This window comes from Callorhinus ursinus, unplaced genomic scaffold (genome assembly GCF_003265705.2).
Source record: "Callorhinus ursinus isolate GAN/ISIS: 27379988/994484 unplaced genomic scaffold, GSC_fseal_2.0 scaffold17, whole genome shotgun sequence".
Taxonomy (NCBI): Eukaryota; Metazoa; Chordata; class Mammalia; order Carnivora; family Otariidae; genus Callorhinus; species Callorhinus ursinus.
In genome coordinates, this window is record NW_027397079.1 from 15,314,781 (window position 1) to 15,334,269 (window position 19,489).

The window sequence follows — 19,489 nt, forward strand, 5'->3', positions numbered from 1 at the left end:
AAGAAAGTTAAGAACTTTTAAACTGGAAGACTAATTTTATTGCTAATGCTCTATCTCCATTAGCTTTTTCTTCATCACACCCAGAACCCTCGTTACAAGTGTCGCACCCTGCACTCGTTATTACAACAGTAACGAAATGTATCCTTTGGAGAAACTGGAGTACCGTATATCTTTATCACTGTGATGACTCTGGCCAAAGGTGGTCAGAGGCATCTTAGAGCAGAGACAGCTCCCAACTTAGATGATCTTTTGCCGTGATGTGTGTTCACAGTGCCTGGCATACAGCGGGTACTTGATGAGTGTGAAGCCTGTGCCTCAAAAGCTAGTTTCAAAGGTTTAAGAGGGTTTAAGACCTTAAAATGCATTTTTCCATAGAAAAGGTGCCATTAGTAACGGATGGATTCTGAAACCAACTCATAGTAGCTCCTTCATTCATTAGATGCCAGATGTGCATCTGAAATAATTAGAATGTATCTAGCTTTTTAGTGTACAGATTCATCAACGCTTATTTCTTCACAATCACTCTATGAGTAGGTAAATCTCATAACTCTCATCATTTTAGAGATGGGGAAATCAAATACTGTAAAAAGTTACTATCACAATTAAGAGTGAAACCGAAGGAACGTGTCACAAAATCTCTGGGGTTCTACAGGTTGATTGCCCTTCTTCCTTCCTCTGCCTGACTCCGTGCCTCAGCTATGGTGCTGGCAAGCCACTGGTGAATTTTCTTAGGGAAGGTGTAAGGCAGGTAAGTAGGTGAGTCTAGCACTTAACATCGCTTTAGTGATGATGTTCTGGGGTATTCTTTAGGTATGCTCAGCTCTACCGTAAGCACAATGAAAGAACTTAACTTCTTTCTTCTTTTTTTTTTAAGATTTTATTTATTTATTCGACAGAGAGAGTGAGAGAGCACAAGCAGGGGGAACAGTAGAGGGAGAGGGAGAAGCAGGCTCCCCGCCAAGCAGGGAGCCTGATGTGGGGCTCGATCCCAGGACTCTGGGATCATGACCCAAGCCGAAGGCAGACGCTTAACCATCTGAGCCACCCAGGCGCCCCAGAACTTATTTCTGTAAATATATTAACCTTCTGGAGGTGCCCTTTGCAGTCAAGAAAGATCCAGTTGTCTTTCTGGTAGTCGATGAATAAACGTCCTTTTAAACAATTACCTCTTGGCTCCTTGATGAGAAGCAAACTCAAAGCCACAAAGGTTAGAATGAAACAATCCACTATCTAGGAAGTTCAGCCAAAGTACAGGCATCCCTCGCTTTCCAAAACTTTGTGTTAACTTCCTTTCACTTTAACGGAAGACCCTACATTAGTAACAGCTTTCTTCGTGAAAGCGAAAATCTTCGGATTTCTTTCAGTTAGCAGAAACAGGTACCAACGTAGGTCTTTCATAAAATCGAGGAGGCATTAATGGCGAACATTTGGAAAGCACGTGTATACTCTTTCTGACATTTAGGCTTAGGAAAGATTTCATAGGAACACCCTACACTCCGAAAGTGGGAGAAACCTGTGTGGGGTTCAGACAGAATTGCTATTAATTTAGTACAGGAATGAAAGAAAGGTGGTGAGGATGTCCACCGCAGTAGTCTGACCTGCTGACTAGTTTCAGCAGGCTTCAGTCAGTGATGGGGGGTGGGGGGGGGGCAACTCTCAGAATATTTTCTAAACTCTGAATCTGCCCAGTCGGGTGAATGGATGTTTTGAGCATCAATGTGGTTTCTTCAATCTCTTTGTAAACTAAGTTTCTTATTCCCACTTTGAGGACTTTGAACATAGAACCTGTTCAGTTCCTATCAGTCAGGCCAAGTAACCTTATTTCTGCTATTGCCCTACACATTTAAAAGGTTAATATTCTGAATCTCTTGGAGCCATAAAACAAATTCAAGAGTTTCTAACTTAGAAAAATTAAAAGCGAAGTAGAACTACTAAAGCCTTTAAATCACTTCTGTTCTAAAGAATCCTTGAAAAATAAAATACTGCTACCAAAGTCGGGGGAGGGGATGTAAACTTCACAAATGGGGAAAATCTAAGATTCCTTATCTGAAAATATAACGTATTTCCATGAAAGTGTTAAGATTTGAAACAGAGGTGCAAAGCGTTTTAAGACGAACTTTATTCCCATCAGGGTGGCAAATTAGCTAATGGCATGCTTGAAGTCCACCAAAGTCAAAATCTGCTAATCAGGAATGAAAACGGAATCATTAGGGGCAAAATTGAGTTTATTCATTTATTCAGTGAATTTCCAGCCTGAAACGAAATCATCGCATGTGTGTATTTAAGAGGATTCTTTTCTAAAGTGAACGCGATAGCTATCTCTCACGTCAAATTTGGAAGCAGTTTCCTTGAATGGGAAAAGAAGGAGAAAACATTTACAGTGCCTTTGGCTGGATGAAAACCCATTATTCAGGGTGCCACTGATTATAACGTGTGTGAAAGCTTCTGGAGCCCACATTGGAAGAGCGTATGTGAATAATCAGTGTGAGGTGGTGTATATATGACATCATGAGCCAACAGAGGAAATCCATTAACTACATCATTTGCTCTTCCTCTGGGGCTCAAGAGATAATTATTTAATGTTTAAAACAAAACAAAACAAACCCTTTTTACTCTTTTAGCACTCGGGAGAGCCTGGCTTCCAACACGTCAAGCATTGTTGAAAGTAACCGTCGTCAGAACGCTACCTTGAGCCCGGTCCACGGTGGAGCTGGCCCGGCCTTCAACTTCCGAGCAAGTACGGACCCCGCAACCAACGAAGCTGAGAAACTACAGAAACCTTCCAACTGCTTGCAAGCTTCTGTTACTAGTGTGTGACAGTCGTTCTGCCTCAGATCTCCTGTCTCATTCGATACAGCCAAGTTTACGACACTGGGACTGATGTTTACATCTTGGGAAAGACAAGCATCTCGACCACAGTTTTTGTGTTTACTTAAACTGTGCTGCTAAGTAGGCTAGGGCAAAAAACAAAAATCTTTATTTCAGAGTATTGCTTTTCACATTTATGGCTCTGTAGCAACCGAATAGCAGTAGGGGTGATATGTATACTTTTGCTTCACTACTTGTAACTGAGCACACATAGGAAAGTCTAGACACTGTAAGTGTGATATGCATTCCAATGTCATGAAGTTGCCAATTCCATTTTTAAATGCCACAGATACGTGTTGCTCCCAGTCTGTGGTCAGAGGGTGCCACAGAACTGATCCTTGACACTTCCCCCCCCCCAAAAAAAGTAAGCCACCCCAAAATGTCAAATACCAGGATCCACCTTGAGGGAAATCAATGTCAAACTGACCAAAAGGGACCCCAGCCCTTTGTGTGTGAATCGTTTATGCACCAGTCATTTCTCACTGTGAGTTTTCGTGACACGATTTTGCAGGAGCCCGTGGAAGTGTGTCAGAAGGGGTCGTGATCGAAATTCTGGGAGTGTTTGTTTTCAGGATTTTGTTTTTAAGTGTAACAGATGCTTGTCTGATTTTTAACCTTCCATAATCACAAACAGGAATATAGGCCTTTGATTCTGAAGTGGACGAAGGAAGGAGATCCCCAGCCTGGCTGGGACACAGCACTAAGGGATGGAAGAGGGAAATGTGGACTCTAAAGGTGTCAATCAAATATTTAAGGAAGATAATTTCCTCCTTGTGATACTTATGATGATCCTATCTTACTATAATAGATATGATAATTAGTTTGTTTAAAAGCAAAATGTTCTTTGTGATACAAATGAAGAGTATGGCCTGGGGATGTTATTCTTTCTAATGGAAGGACATTAATCTATTTTATGTAGTTTTAAATAGAATGCCTAAATTAGGCTATGGGAGATCATTTTTAGTGGTTATAGGAAAGAGCAAAATTAGGGAGAGTTGAACTTCAGGCCTTTTATTCCTGGAAAGATATCTATAGAGAAAAGTTTAAAATAATTTTTGATTAGAAATATACATGTGCCCATGTAATTACCAACAGAATGTGCTCATTCTGCAAGTATGGTATAATCTGAACTTGTACTCCCCTAAAATTTATCAGAGTAACAATTATGCATACATGAACTATGCCAGAGTAATGTTTACAGATACTTTGTAACCAATTTCAGGAGGCATTTTTAGGTGGATGTAGAGTTACTAGCCCAACCTCTTTCAAAATGGTTTGTTAACATTTTGCTTTGGTTTACAATGTCTTATTGAATACAAAGAAGACTCTGCAGCAAAGGGATTACAAATAATGGAGCTTCAACTTTACAGAAAAGAGACATTTCAAAGTTCCCCATTTTATTCTATGAGAACAATGGCCTAAATGTGTAGATAATGAAAAATTATTTGCAGAAGGGTTACATATGACACAAGTAAATGGTCTGACCAAAAGTTTAGTTTAGTGGCGTGTGAGCCGTATAACCATAAAATATATATCCAAAAATAAATCTAAAATCTTCCCACCTCAGACTTCAGTAATTGGCATAAAATGTGTGAAACATTTCTGCTTCAGTATTAGGTTCAATCACTAGGGATCTGTTTAAAGAATACACTCCTATACATAGCTGGACCGATTCTTGAAACATATGGATACTCTCTCATGCTTTTCCAGATATTTGGAAGTTGCATTAGGTCAAACTGGACTCATCAAGTTTAGTCTAGATTCCTTTTTTTGTGCTTATAATGAAATGTAAGCACATTTCTTGGTAAACCCCCATACCACTAAAATGCTTAAGTCAGTTGGCTTTCAATCTCATGCCTTATTTCCTCCAAGGCATGCCCTGATTGCCCAGAAATGCACTATTTGTCTCATTGCTTAAATATGTCCAGGAGGAATGATAATCTATCTAATAGACTATACACACAGTCTGTTTCCTTGGGGAGTTATATACCATACGGTTACTAAATTCTTCTGGCTAAATTCCTTTTTTTTTTTTTTCCAAAAAACCTGCTCTCGAGTGTTGAATCATACCATCAGTTCATAAATAATGTAACCATTGAAACAATACATCAGCCTCTCGTTGATCCTCTTGAAAGTAGCCATTATAATAATCAAACGCTGTGTGGACAGGAAAGGAAAGCATTACCTTTAAGAGAAGCTTTAAAATAGGAATTTATCAATATTTCACAAGATACAGGTTTACAGAAGACATGATTCAGATAAAATGTGTATATACTATTTGCCTGATGCTATGGGGTACACAATTTTAAAAACAACAAAAACTCCCTTAGACCTGGAGCCATTAGCGTAGAGAAGATGGGATTTAAAGATGCTACGATGTAAGCAGACGTTCCATGTGGAAATGTCCCCGTCTGCATCTAACAGGAGTCGTGGATGGGGGAGGCGTGGTGGCAGGAAGCACTGTTACAGATGTGACCCGAGATGGTCCTCGGACAGTGGGCGAGCTTCTCAGTGACCAAACCCTCAGCCCACGCCAAGCTTTGCCAACATCCTTTTCCTCCCCTGAACTGATAGCTTTGTGAGACGTGGCTGCTTATCTAGTCTTCACTTAAGAGTTTATCAGCTGAAAGGTTTACAGAACTGAGTCTGGTTGAATCTTTGTGTAGCGTTCAACTCTAAAGGGTCAACCCGTCTGTCGGCATTTTGCACACTTATGTATTATTATGATGCAGCATATTACTTTATGGCAATTTTTATTTTTACATATAACTACCTCCATAAATTTGATGAAGCGGCAGCAGTGTGTTTAAAGTGTATTGTTCGGAAAAGCAAAGTGGAAAACCTCCGTAAACATGAGGCCATGGTGTTCTGTGTGTGTGTCCGTCAGTGACTGCCCCTGTGGACTCGTGACTTCTTCATGGCCGTGGTTTTGTTTTACGGCACTATTGAGCTTTCAGATGTAAACCTGTCTCTCCTCTCTTTCCCACAAAAGCACACTTGATTTTGTTACCAATGAAAGGAAGTTGAAATCTCTTGTCTTTCCCTGGCCCCTCTCCCCCACCCCACTCCTGCTAAGAGTTCTCCCCGGTGAAGAGCCGATTGGTAAACATAATTTAGCAAGCTCTTTACTCCTGTAAGAATCGGATTTGGAAATTCTAGGTTTTCAGTAACTGAAGACACACAACAAATTTGGACTGTGCCGGCTTTGAAGTACTTTGGGCCTCTCTGCCTTCACTCACATGCTCCCATCCTGAGCCCAAACTTCGTTTTAATTAAAAGAGCTGTGTTCTGTTAAATAATTTGTATTCCATTTTATATATTTTGCACATCTCAGGGGACCTTAATGAGCATATGAAAGGGGGGGGTGCCATCAAATAGAGAAGACAAATGGAGGAGCTGAATGGGGACCAACCGGGATAAAAATACCAAATTAGTGCTTCTCTGATGTTGTCGAGTGCAAGTTCAGGAGGCATAAATTGAAAGTTAATCTGGACTAACAATGATCTGAACACCAGCTGTTCCCAGGTCTCCCTATCTCAGAGCCCAACCAGCGGTTCGAAGATGTAAATTTAAATTCTATCGCAACCGCCATGGGAGGAAAAACTTGTTGGATGAAAAGGAAAGCATTGTGCGTTTTGTTTGTTTGTTTTTTTAGGTTGGCACAGCTTTGTAAAATCCTACCCAGGAGAAAAACCACTTATCGCCACCAAGTGTACTTGAAAATAAAGTTTTTAACTTAAATTATAGGCACATAGCTCCCAATACAATAGTGAACCTATTTTGAAGTCTCGCCATTTATAACACAGGCAGTATTTGGAGCTTATGATTAAAAGCCAACAACAAGCTATCATGACTTTGCCAGTTCATTTTGGGATCTCAAAGTGCTTCCAAAGCATTCAGATTGACCAACAATTAACAAAGCAGATCCTACTTGTAATACCCATACTTGAAATGGACAGACAGAAGGGGGGAACCTCAGATTACCCAGAAATTCCGCGGCAGCTACCAGTGATCTGTTTTCTATCTGTTTGATAGACCATCATGAGAAATCACTAAATACAATGCTATTTTTCTGATGTGTGCTAATAAAGTCGAAGAAAACAAATACAACTGTACACTTTTGTCCATTTTCATTCAAAAAGTTCAGGGTGTTTGGAATTTTACAAAACCCACCCAAATGCCATTGCGGTCAGAGGTAGATCCTAGACATACACCCTTGTTTACAGTTTCCTATTGGGCTTCTGTAATTCCTGTGCTAAAATACCATCCTTCAGGAGCTTGACTCTTCCTGACAGTGGAAGGTGCTGAAACAGAAACTGTAATTAAAAATTTATCAAGTACTCTTCACTGTGCTGCTTTAGCACCCTAGAAATTCAGTACAATATATCGAGTCCCACCTGGAAGAATCTGGGTTTCCGAGGGAGCCGATCTAGCTCTCAGTGTGTTCTCAAACTAGGAGATACCAGATCCTTGCTGAGGACCTTCTCCATTGGCACAGGCCAGCCACAGAACCAGCCGGCACAGGCTGTCAGGCGACAGCAGACCCCCAAGCAGAAGTGATCCCACCCTCCCTTTCCCCAGCCCGCCCCCCTCTCCCCCACCGTCCTGCCCGTTCTCTTCTGTGAGCAGCCAGGCTCCTGCACATGTTTAGGGCCTGAGGACGCTAGAACACAGAACAAATGCGAAAGCGTGGAAAACATTGTTTTGCTTGGGGTTAGTAAAATACAGGCAGGAAGGAGATTACTATCGGTCTGATCTTTGCCAAGTTAGATAAAAGAATCAGCTGTCACTCCGTCATTCTCCCAGAAGGTTTTACAGTATTATGGATACATCCAATATTTTCCCATAGATTTTTATTTAGGAGACATTTCACAAATTATATATACGAAAAAAATTCACGATGAAATTTCCTGGCGTGTTTGAAATAGGCGCTGGCATCTCCCTGATTGAGTTAATCTCTGCGCCTCATGCAGCAACATCCCAGAGAGAGATTCCCCCAGTGATTGCTCCCCTAACACATAATCCTGTGTTTTTACAGTTGTTCTATGACTTACAGTTGCTGATTGGCAAGGTTGAGGATTCTATAAGGCTCAAGGGGGACTAAACCTTCTTATGATTATATATTATCAGTTATAGGGCTTTAATTGCTCATTGTTGGCTTCAAATGCAAACACACACACCCTGCCAACAAGGGAAGGGGAGTTTCACAAATGAGGCAGCAAATGTAAGGCTAGAGGCTTGGCTGGTCCACGTACAGCTGCCTACCTCCCTGTCCAAAGGCTGATCTTGGCACCCCTGTTCCCTTCCTCCCGACCAAAAGAGGTACCAAATCTGAGATCTGAGAAATCCTCCAGTATCAGTCCTCTGCAGTTACAGGAAATTCATGAAGTACACACTCAGCAGCTCCTTGCCCGCCTTTCCTCCCAGGTCCTTCCTCCCTGCCTCCTTCCCACTCCCCCACCTAGATACCGATCCACCCGCACGGTTTCCACACCGGAAGGGCAAAACAGTGTGTGGTATTGTGCACACGTGATGGGTTAGGACTAGAGCTGCCCTCGGGTCACCTTCATGTAAGTATTGACAGCTACAAATTAAGGTCCTTAGAGTAGTTGACATAGATACTACTTTCTAGAAGAGAATTAAATTTCAATGTTAAGCTTAAAGGGATCATAATTCTGCAGGTATCTTTCTCCGAGTGACTGAATGTGACTATTGCATTGGGGTAAATGAATTAAGAAGTGCAAGTGGGATTTACTGTATGTTAGAAAGGAGTTTTGCAGCCAAGACTGCCTTGAATAAAATGTGTTTGCACTGAAAAAAAAAAAAAAAACTTTAAATTACTTGGTCTCTGGTTGCTGTAAAGGTCATCCAAGATGGATGTTCTGTTTATATTGTATAGTATTTCATATGAAATAATTACAGTTCATGAAATGTCTTCCCTAATGTTACTGATTTATGACAGCACATTTGTAACATGGTTTTTATCGTGTCAGTGTGCCATATTGTAAATGATGATGGCTTGTCATGCTTAGTATAATAACTTAAAAGGAAAAAAAGCACAGGGATTTTTGTAAGTCTATATTTGAAAGTCCCTCCATATGGTAATATTGTGTTCATGTTGTTTATGTAGTGTTGTGTGAAATATCCATTTTGGATTGTGTTACTTTTTAAGATATTAAATAACATTTGGTTATATGTCTAAGTGGATTTTTTTTGCTACTTGAGCGAAAATACTTTAGGTGAGACCAATTCATTTCTCTCCTCAATTAATAGGAGTCTGTAACAAATTTTTTATTGCACAATCTTTGTTATTAGAGCTTTTGAATTAAAATAACTGAAAAGGGAAATATCTGATCAGAATCTTTTTCCGGGAATATTGAAAAAAACCACAGTTTCTTGGTTAGCTATTCAAATTTCAAAGAAGTCAGGCTTAGGGACGACACCCAGAATTGTGTTTTCTATGAAATCATAAAGCAGTGGGGTTGGTCTGTTTTGTTAGCCCTCAAATCACAACTTCTATCCCCAAATAAACGTGATCCCCTTTCCAGTGAACACCCGGGGGCTAGCCACATATTCTCAAGTTGGGAATTCCTCCATGTTTCACTGCCTTCAGAATCTATCCGATACTCTCTTGGCTGTCCTTCCCAGTGGCAAATCTTTGCCCTTGGAGAATGGACTCCCTTTTTGCAAACCAAAAGTAATCTGCCATCAAGCAAACGATGAAGCTAGGAAACAGCATGATTAGTCAAAAACAATAGGAAGCTATAAGGTTGAGCTGATTTTCTTGGAAAGGCAATACCCAAAGGGGACCTCCGATGACAGTGTCATTTGGAGAAGCGTGGAGAACCCAAGGTGACCACTTTGAAGGACAAATCTGATTTTAGTTGTGTACGTTTGTCTATAGGTGCTTTCAATTGTCTCAATTCAGCCACTTCATTTTTCAAGCACAAAGCTCGGGAGAACAAGAGTACTGGAAGAATATGTGGGTTTTACACTAGGACCAAAAGCTACTGTGCTAAAAGCAAGGTAACCGTATGTTCCCTTCAGAGCGATCCAGCGAGCCAGACACATGGAGGAAATGTGGTGACTTTAATAAGAAGATGGAAGGCAGGATTCGGACTCCTTTGAGAGAATGGTCACAGTTCATAAAAAATCTTTTCTTTCCAAAGGAAATGGTATGGTTTTAACTTATTTTTAAGTGTTTAGAGTGGTGGGATTTTTTTCCTCCATAAAGAAAAGCCAAGCAGAGCCTCGCCAAAGAAGGTATTCACCTGACTTTAATAATTTATTTAACTGTGAAATTGTATCCCTACTGTGGGAATACTTGGATTTCATGATATGCCCCCTGTTTGGGCCCGGTGGCTCCAGACTTTTCCTGTAAAGCAAATAGTTAATCATGTACCACATGGAGTAAGTGTGTGTGATGAGTATTCACAGAGCACATTGCACCAGACGGCAGTTTCAAGGAAAATCAAGGCACCTGCCCTCCAGATAGGCTGAGCAGGGTTTTCTGGTGAATCTTCTTAAAAGAACTGCATGAGAAGTGTGATGTTAAGAGTTAGAAGGAGATGCCATACGTTCGGTAAGAGAAGTAAGGTCAAAGATGTTGATTTGGAATTCGAGGGACAAAACTGAACTGATGATGTTCAATGACGAGCGAATTCTTTCCTCCGGATGTCCAGTGACGAGCGAGGACTCTGGGCTAGTGTCTGTGGCTCAGGTGGAGGGAAGGTCCCGGACTTCCGACCAGCATTGGCCTGTGTAGGTGCCCCTTTAAATGGGTTACTTAGGCAGCCCCCAAATTCCACCCAGCACGTTCCTCCTGGGTCACCCTGCTTCCTGTTTCCCCTGTTTCTCTTCCTTTGTTATAAAGCTCCACGCATTATTTTTCTTTTCTAGTTCCTTGGGTTTATTTCACTTCGTTACTCTTTTCTCCATGCTTAACCAAGAATTTTTGTTTGGTTGACTGTAGTTATGCTTTCTTGTCTAATGTTTGGACTCTTTCCTGGTCTCAATTATGTATGTATAAATTTGTATAATTATTTTTACATATATGTATGTATTGTGTATTGATATACTTACATAATATCATATATATTATAGATATAAAATGTATGTTATAATGTAGGATAGCTAATAAGTTATATACATAATCTGTATGTAGCTACACTTGATAGCTAGTATTTTAAATTTCCTATTTATATTGCCCTCTCTTCCTTGGATCCACAGGCCACTGTCTTCCCTCAATCTCACTTCTACTCACCTTTGCACTAAGAGCTGTTTGTTCTCCAACACTTGGATGGAAATCTGCCACCAGCTGATTCATCAAAGGTCTGATAAATCGCTGGCAACTTCCAGAGATGATAGATAGCTAGATCCTGCATGAGACCTAAGATCTCTGTATCGCTATAGTCTACAAATGGCAACGAAACAAAAGGAGATGTCAGGCAAGAGGCTATAGTTTGACTTCTGTGTGACTCCCTTTTAATGATGTGTTGAGAATTTATTATCTTGGGAAATTATCTTTGAACATTTTTATACCTGTGCTTCAAGCCAACATCTGCCATTCTTTATTAACCCCTAGGTTGTGTGTGTATGGGGGGGGGGAATCCCCCCTGAAAGGCACTTCCTTTAAAGTTAACAACAGCTTCGTGGGTTCTAGCATTTCAAATCTCATTCTCAAACATGTTCCACCAGCATAGCATTTCCCCATTTGCCACTCCCCTAGATTGCCGAGGTACCAGCGGTCTGTCTCACCCAGCGTCGCTTCACATAGTTTGTTATTGTTGACAGGGCATGCGACAGGTTTACAAATCTTAAATGGATTGGAGATGACAAGGTCTTTTCTTCCCCTTCCTATGTTATTTGATGGCAGCTCATAAGACATCTGTGCTGAATGTCAAAGGATCGATATTCAGACGTGGAAAGTATCAGGGTTTCTAGAGACAGAGTGATGGCCTTGGAAACAGAAGATTCCATTTCCACAGTGTCCTCCCATGCTTCCTTCTCTGTCCCTTCAAAAGGGACCGAATTAGGTGGTTTAGGGGTTGCCTGCTGGCCTCCTAAGAAGTCAGGCAAATGGGTCTGATAGAGGTTATCTTTTACAATTGACTTTTGTTCTAGCCAATTAATTGGTAGCACCACCAAATGTGTACACATCCCTAAAGATTTTGGCAGTCAGAATATTTTGTAGAGTGCTTATTTAAAGCACTTCCATTGAGTTTTTAAAGCAAAACTTTTAGAATCGTTTTTGAATTACAGAATTATTGTGACAATAGTAGAGAGAGTTCCTGTTTCCCCATCATTAAACATCTTGCATTAGTATGGTACAGTGCTTGCAATTAATGAACCAATATTGATACGTTACTGTTCACTAAAGCAGTACTTTTACTCAGATTTCCTCAGTTTGTCCCGTCATTTTTCTGTTGCAGGAGCCCCGTCCAGGATACCACATTACATTTAACTGCTATGTCTCCTTAGTCTCCTCTGCCCTGAGACGGTTTCTTAGACTTTGTTTTTGATGACCTTGACAGTTATGAAGGGTACTGGTCAGGAATTTTGTACAATGTCCCTCGATTTGGGTATGACCTATGCTTTTCTCAATATCAGGCTGGAGTTATGTGTTACTGGGAGGGGGGATCATAGAGGTAAGGTACCATTCTCATCATACCATATCGAGAGTAAATACTGTTAATATAACTTATACCACTGACGTTAACTTTGATCACCTCGCTTGAGGTAATGTTTGAAAGTCACTCTTTCTCGGCTTACACCCTGTCCTCTTTGGAAGAAAGTCACTAGGCTCAGCTCCCACATAAGGAATGAGGAGTGAGGCTCCATCTCTTAGGGCAGAGAATCTAAACAGATTATCTAGACCTCTTCTGTACAGATTTGTCTCTTCTTCCGCATTTATTCAATCATTTATTCTTATCAGTATAGATTTATGGGTATTTATTTTATACTTTGGGTTATAGTCCATTACTACCTGATTTATGTTATTCCTTGAGTTTTCCCAGCATTTGCTACTGATTGCTGTTTCAGTTGGTTCCAGTACCCTTTTGACACACCCCCATTATTGCAGGTGACTGTTACTTGTCTTCCTAACTTCCTGGCACTATAAGATGCTCTAAGCTCATTTTATATATACCGCCCCAGTCTTAGAATCGGCCACTTCTCCAAGGAGCATGGTTTCTTTTACTGGCAGATAGTATTAGAAACCAAGATCTAGTGGTACCAGGCATGCCCACTGCTACCAGAGAGCCAATCTTTTTTTTAAGATTTTATTAACTTTTTTGAGATTGAGAGAGAGATAGCACGAGTGGGGGAAGCAGAGAGAGAAGCAGACTTCCAGCTGAGTAAGGAGTCTGATGCGGGACCCAGTCCCAGGACCCTGGGATCACGACCTGAGATGAAGGCAGACGCTTAACTGACTGAGTCACCCAAGCGCCCACCGGAGAGCCATTCTTTCTAGGATCTCTCAGATGACAGAGCCAGGAGACCGAGGTGTGCATGCTCACCTGCGTATATGCATGTCTATCAATATTTCTATCTGCAGTCACCTGTATCTCTGGTAAGCTAAATATGGGTTCATACTGATGTATCCCACTCTAATCCATGACTACGTTGATCATTCTAGCCTGCTTATCTGTAACCTTCCCTACTCCAGCAGTGAGAAACCAGGCACCCAACACCGCCATCTATTTACTTAATTGTTCAACTGCAGTATACATGAATAGCAGTTCATCCACGGCATCTTATAATACTGATCAGGTAATCATGGATAAACAGGGAAGGGAAAAGAAATGGAAAGATTTCTCAACTTACCCTAAGTAGGTGGCATACTTGATGTGACAGGACAGTGAAGATCATAAGTTTATCAATGGACTTAACGGGTCTGATAGGATTGTTCTAAAATTTTTAAGGTTCAGAGGGGGAAAGGCCACTACTGATAACATTTAATATGTATCTTTCCTTATGTCACACTGTCAGTACTGGTAGGGAAAGGGGTGTGCTGACTTACTAGTAATAGATCCTACGTTTGGTAAGCCCCCACTTCCTTCTCTCCGTTCCAGTCTCTGCATATCTAAATTTTAACCATATTTCAAGGTCCAGATCAAATGCCTTCTCTTGCACAAGGGCTTCTCTGAACACCCCTTTCCACTTCCATGCCCTGACAAAAATATGGCTTCTTTTCCCTTTCTAATAGTACAACACTTATCATTCCCAACCCTGTGTTCTTGATTCCTATCTTAAAGTCAGGACTTCAGACTCCTGCCCAAGACCATGACCTCAGCTAAAACATTTATGCCATTTTTATGCTATTTACTGGACCTTCGGGGGGTGGGGGGACACACACACACACACACACACACCCCTCCTCTTGTCATTGTTTCTCAGTGGCTCTTAAGAGCTCTGAAATCTTCAGTAGGCTCCACTGTGCAAGCAATGGGCTCCCAGCAGGATTTCGAAAACCTTGAGCACTTTGCTCAGGCCTGCTTCTAACCCAGGCAGCCTTCTGGAAATGTGCTCGCTAGCCGAGCTGCTCGGCCTCAGTGTGTCTTCTCTCTCTCAAAAGAAAACCAGCAAGGAGGGGATGGCTTTTGGAAACGTCAAAAAGTTGTTATGAGATTAAAAGCTGAGTGGGAAGTTTTAGTCCCTTCTTGTGAGCCCACGCATTGTGGAAGCCCGCTCCTCTGGGCCAGGGCGGTGATGGGGAGCGGGGGTGGGGGGGGGACTGGGTTTCACTCAGCGCCTACAAAAATGGGAGAGGAGTTAAAAGAGGTGGTCAAAAGCCACTGAATGTGCCGGGCAGGGAAAGCTGCTGGCTGTGTGGGAAAGGGGCCAACCTCGCTCCGTGAGTGTGTAGAGTCTGTTTGTGGCCCTGTGTCCCCAGGGCTGTGTTTCTGCAGGGCTCCCTGAAGTGGTGGGAGTATTTATGACCATGGCCACAATATGTTTCCTTTTAACCATATCTTAAATCTAAAGACAGCCGACTATTGTTTATGCAAACTTTCCACAGAAGTATAACAAAAAATTTATTTTCTCTGTCTTGATTTTGAGGTTTTTCCCCCCCATCGTAGCCACATGTTTTTCTTTCTGCTTCTTGTCATTTCTTCCCCCAATCTCCTGCTCCTTCCCTTTCTGCATCTGTAAGATTTTGACTGCAGCTAATTTTTCATTTTAATGTTCTCATTTCTCTCCCCCCCCGACACCCTTTTAAAACAAGTCCTGGATTTTGATTTCTTGATAACCTTTTTCCTATCTTCCTACAACCTATAGCTAACTCATTTAGTAGCTGTACTGTGGGTAGTTTAAAAGCTTAGCCAGGGAATTCTACTGACAAACTACTTGCTATTACTTCCGAATACTCAGGTTAGCCGGAAAAAAAATTAAATAAAAAAATGAGTTGTGCCCTGGGTTGACATAACACCAAAAATCTCCTGAGCTCTAGTTGACCTGCCGTGTCGGGGATGGGGTCTTCAACAGGAGTGTCTGGAACGATGGTTTTCTCTGTGGCACCAGGGTTCAGAAGCCGGGATTGGAGTCCTGTCCTGGGGCGTGGTTTGGCTCAGGGTGAACCAAATGACTGCAAGGTCAAGTTCCCACTGGGAGATGTGGTGTTACCTAGTATCCTCCAAATCCGAACTTGAAAGTCTTGCCTCTATGAATATACACCTCTTAATTTTAGTCTTTTTGTGTGTTCCAATTATTCTACAAGAAGCACATACTGTTTTAAAGTCAGAACATTGTTTCTGAAAAAACGAAATGTTTAAGAATACAATGAACAGAAGAAAGGTCGTGCACGGAGACTTAGGTGCATCCTCTGTGTTATGACTTCCTTTCTGGCCTCTTCACCTCTTCTGGGGGCTAAACTCTGGAGCCTGCAGATTTCTCTTGAGTATAGAAAGGCTTGATGGGGTGCCTGGGTGGCTCAGTTGGTTAAGCGACTGCCTTTGGCTCAGGTCATGATCCTGGAGTCCCGGGATCGAGTCCCGCATCAGACTCATCGGGATTGAGTCTGCTTCTCCCTCTGACCTTCCTCCCTCTCATCATTCTCTCTCTCAAATAAATAAAATCTTTAAAAAAAAAAAAAAAAGGAAAGCTTGTTAATTTTTCAAGTTGCAGATCAGTGTGTTTCTTGCTTTCCAGAGCAAAAATGTTCTCCTGGTCTCAATAAAGTGCAATCCAAAATTTCTTCGTTATAAGAGGGTTATGATGGGGAAAAGCCAAGATTAAAGGTAAGGGTTGTCTCTTTCTTTAGGCCCAGAGTAAAAGCCATCATGAAGGGGAGACAAATGAATCCTCTGTAGCCTTTATAAACTGGTGCTTGATTTATTCTCCTTATTCGTTGCTGCAGAACTTAAACATTCTCCCCAAATGATTTGTCACAATTAACTCATTCTTCCTCAGAATCTAAGTGGAATCTTCAGACAGTTCTTACTGTACCTAGAAATCTAGTTCTTGTCAATTCATGTAGAGTTTGATTAATCCTTATCATAATTTGTAGTAAATATGTCCAAATCAGAGACTTTATTTTTTTTTTAAAGATTTATTTTATTTTAGAGAGAGTGCGAGTGAGCACATGAGCAGGGGGAGGGACAGAGGAGAGAAACACACGCCCTGCTGAGCATGTAGCCTAGGCCCAGGGGCTCAATCTCAGGAACCTGAGATCATGACTTGAGCTGAAACCAAGAGTCAGACGCTCAACCGACTGAGCCATCCAGGTGCCCCTAAATCATAGACTTTAAAAAATATTACCCCCCAAAAGGTAGTCCATTAAAGGGGATGCATTTTCAAAATTTAGGGCCCATTGTCGTAGACTATTTTTGTTTTGATGTTAAAGACTAGGTTTTTGCAAAGCTAGCTAAATCAATGAGGTTTAAATTTAATAGTATCCTGAATACTGTTTCTCTAAATTCAAGTATTAATAATATACCATTTGAGGAAGGAACCTAAGTCAGAGGAAAGGTTAAACAAAAATATACCTGCATGTACTGTAATATCATTCGAATGTTAATTTTGGTACAACAGGTATTCTGAGCAGTGCTTTCATCTTGGCTGCAAGGCATCTTGGTGTGTTCTGGGAGCACAAAGTGAAAGACATGCTCATTGTCTTCTAGGGGGTTCAAAAGGGAAGGTCACCCTTACACCTGGAAAAGTAGCAATACAACCAGGTTGCAAAATGCTCAAGATAGCATGGGAAAGTACACCCTCCTGGAGCAGCTCCAGGTTCCAGAACTATCCCACCTGCTCACCAACTGTGGGATTTGGCAACCAGCTTCACTCATCTGCCCTCTGAGGTTCAGCGCTATGGTCTGTTAGAAAAATGGGGCTAGATTCTGCCTTGCCTCCCTCACAATGGCGTCTGTGAGGATTACGATTGCAGGAGACCCATGCAAACCACACACGCTAGGTAAGGTACAAAACCAGTGCTGTGCTATTGGGCAGGCTCAGGGCAGATGGCTTATGATTGTGGTACTATTTGGGCAGATGGATTCTTACAGACACTTAGGATTTAAGCTGGACCTTTCAAGAATGTAAGGACAGAGGGACCTGAAGAGTATTCCCGCGGCACGTTAGAAGCAGGAGTGGCAAAGATACATTTGCAAGACAGAGAGTATATCTCATTAATCTTCCTTTAGACTGAACATCATAAATGCTGTGAGTGCATGTGGCGGAAGGAGGGGGCTAACATTACATATACATTTTTCTAACCTGATTTTGCTACAGAACATTAAAACCAATCATGGGAAGGTGCCGCCCTTCGTGTGTTTGTCGTGTGTTAGTCTTTATGCCTTTGTCTATGGATGGAGCCACCGTATATCCTTGCTTCCAATTATTGTCTTAAGTCTACCTTTGAATAGTAAGCCCTCTTAGCCCATGCCCTTCCAGTCATTTGAACACTCTTGTGTTCTTTGCTTTTCTTCCCTTTCCCATGTACGTATCGTGGGCCCGCAGCTGGATCACAAGGGTCCTGAAGGTGGGAAGGCTTTGCGCTCATGCCACCTCACAGAGCCTGGCAGGGAGGTCTGCTCCTTATTGGTGTAATGCTGTGATGCCCACAGACCCTTTTTCCTTCTTAATGTTCCTGCACTCACTGCTTCTGACACTCACACCCACCTGCCGTTCTGCTGGTAGACTTGAAAGTATCCCCCACAAAGTCATTTAGGTAGAGAAGATGCCAAAAGGATTTTTAAGGCTTCTGAAAAACCTATAATTTTGTGCTGAGTTACCATATCAGAGTCACTAATGTCAAGATGCCCTGATCTTCCTGTATTTTATGTTTGATTTGAAATGGCTAAATACTAAATCCAACTCTGAACCCAAAATACAAGTCTGAGTCTATTACTCCCCTGCTTAAATCCTTTCACTGGTCAAAATTAGGTCAGTGAGATCCAACTCTTTACTACAGCCTGTAAGGTGCCTCTTGATCTGGTCCCTTTACCTCCCATTCCTGCCTTCCAGTGCTCCAGCCTGAACCTTTCCCTGGGCTCCTTGTGGCCTCCAGATCATTTCAAAACCTAGCAGATCGAATGGAGCATTCTCTCCTGCCCCTGCTGCCCCATCCTAGGACCCATTCACCACTATTCAATCTTCAGGTTTCACTGACCTGGATCGAAAGAATCTTCCTTGGCTTGCAGAGGCTGCAGAAGGCCTGACGCTTCCTGCTCAGAGGTGGGGCTGTTCTCTTGTCACTGGTTAGGTTCCCTGGGATGCAAACTCAGATGAAGATTTGTATTGGAGGGAATGCTCATGGGATCGGTCCCCCTGAGAAGAGAAGGGGAAGAAACAAGCATGGCCAAGGAGAGGTTGGGCTCTGTCAATCCTCTTCAGCTAAAGACCACCAGGAACAACATACCTGGGGTTCCGCAGATCGAGTCTATGACTCGCTGCAGAGTGTAAGATGCACACCGTGGAGAACCACAGGCCTCTCAGTATGAGGGTTAGAAAGACGCCAGTAGATAGCATTTGGACTTCGGTTAGGAGAGTTGGGAGAAGACCTAAGGTTCCCGCTAGATTGCACGCGGCTAGAGCAATCTAGAAAACAAAATGGCAGCATGTCTATGATGCATCTCCTTAAATCTTACCCCTGGCAGGAGAGGGTAGAATGAAGATATGGCTGTAACCGGTGAAGAAGTAGCAGCCGCTCACTCTGGCCAAGAAGGGGTGAGGGGAGAATTTGTTATGGTCCGAGTGGCACGGTGACCTTGTCTTTATGCTTAAATGAAACTGTGAAGAGGGCTTGCTTCATCTCGTTTTATTATGATCTCAGAGTAGCCTCATCATTTGTGTGGTATTCTGTGAAGTTATTTATGTCCCTCGGGAGAATAACGTGGCCCAGCTGTGAGTGCCAGTCTGGCTTCCGATTATGAGGGCCTGGTCTTTTCTCCTTTCTCCTGTGATGCAGGCTCAGCAGGTTCCTCAGTGGCTCCCCAGAGGAGGCTCCCAACCCAGGTGACTGCAGAGTGCTCTGGTCTCCTGATGGGGCCAGGGCGGCAGGCCTTTACACTCCCACCATCTGTCGGTCACTGGAGGCAGGCTGCCCTGAGAAAGAAGGGCAGCCGGGATTGGTGTGGTCTTTTCAGCTGAGGCAATTCTGGATGAGAGCCCATCTGTGGCC

General features: G+C 42.3%; 1 protein-coding gene across 5 annotated transcripts in view; it reads left to right on the forward strand.

Annotated features, from left to right (window-relative positions):
- STOX2 (storkhead box 2) overlaps nt 1–9,063 on the forward strand; it is a 209,238-nt gene extending 200,175 nt beyond the window's left edge. For 4 of the 5 annotated variants that reach the window (XM_073902292.1, XM_025886231.2, XM_073902295.1 and 1 more), the window contains exon 4: nt 2,622–9,063. In XM_073902292.1, coding sequence (XP_073758393.1) covers nt 2,622–2,817 — 196 coding nt within the window. In that variant the 3' untranslated portion in view covers nt 2,818–9,063. The remainder of the gene's footprint in view (nt 1–2,621) is intronic. The other variant, XM_073902293.1, reaches the window with a different exon arrangement.
- Nucleotides 9,064–19,489: the final 10,426 nt, after the last annotated feature.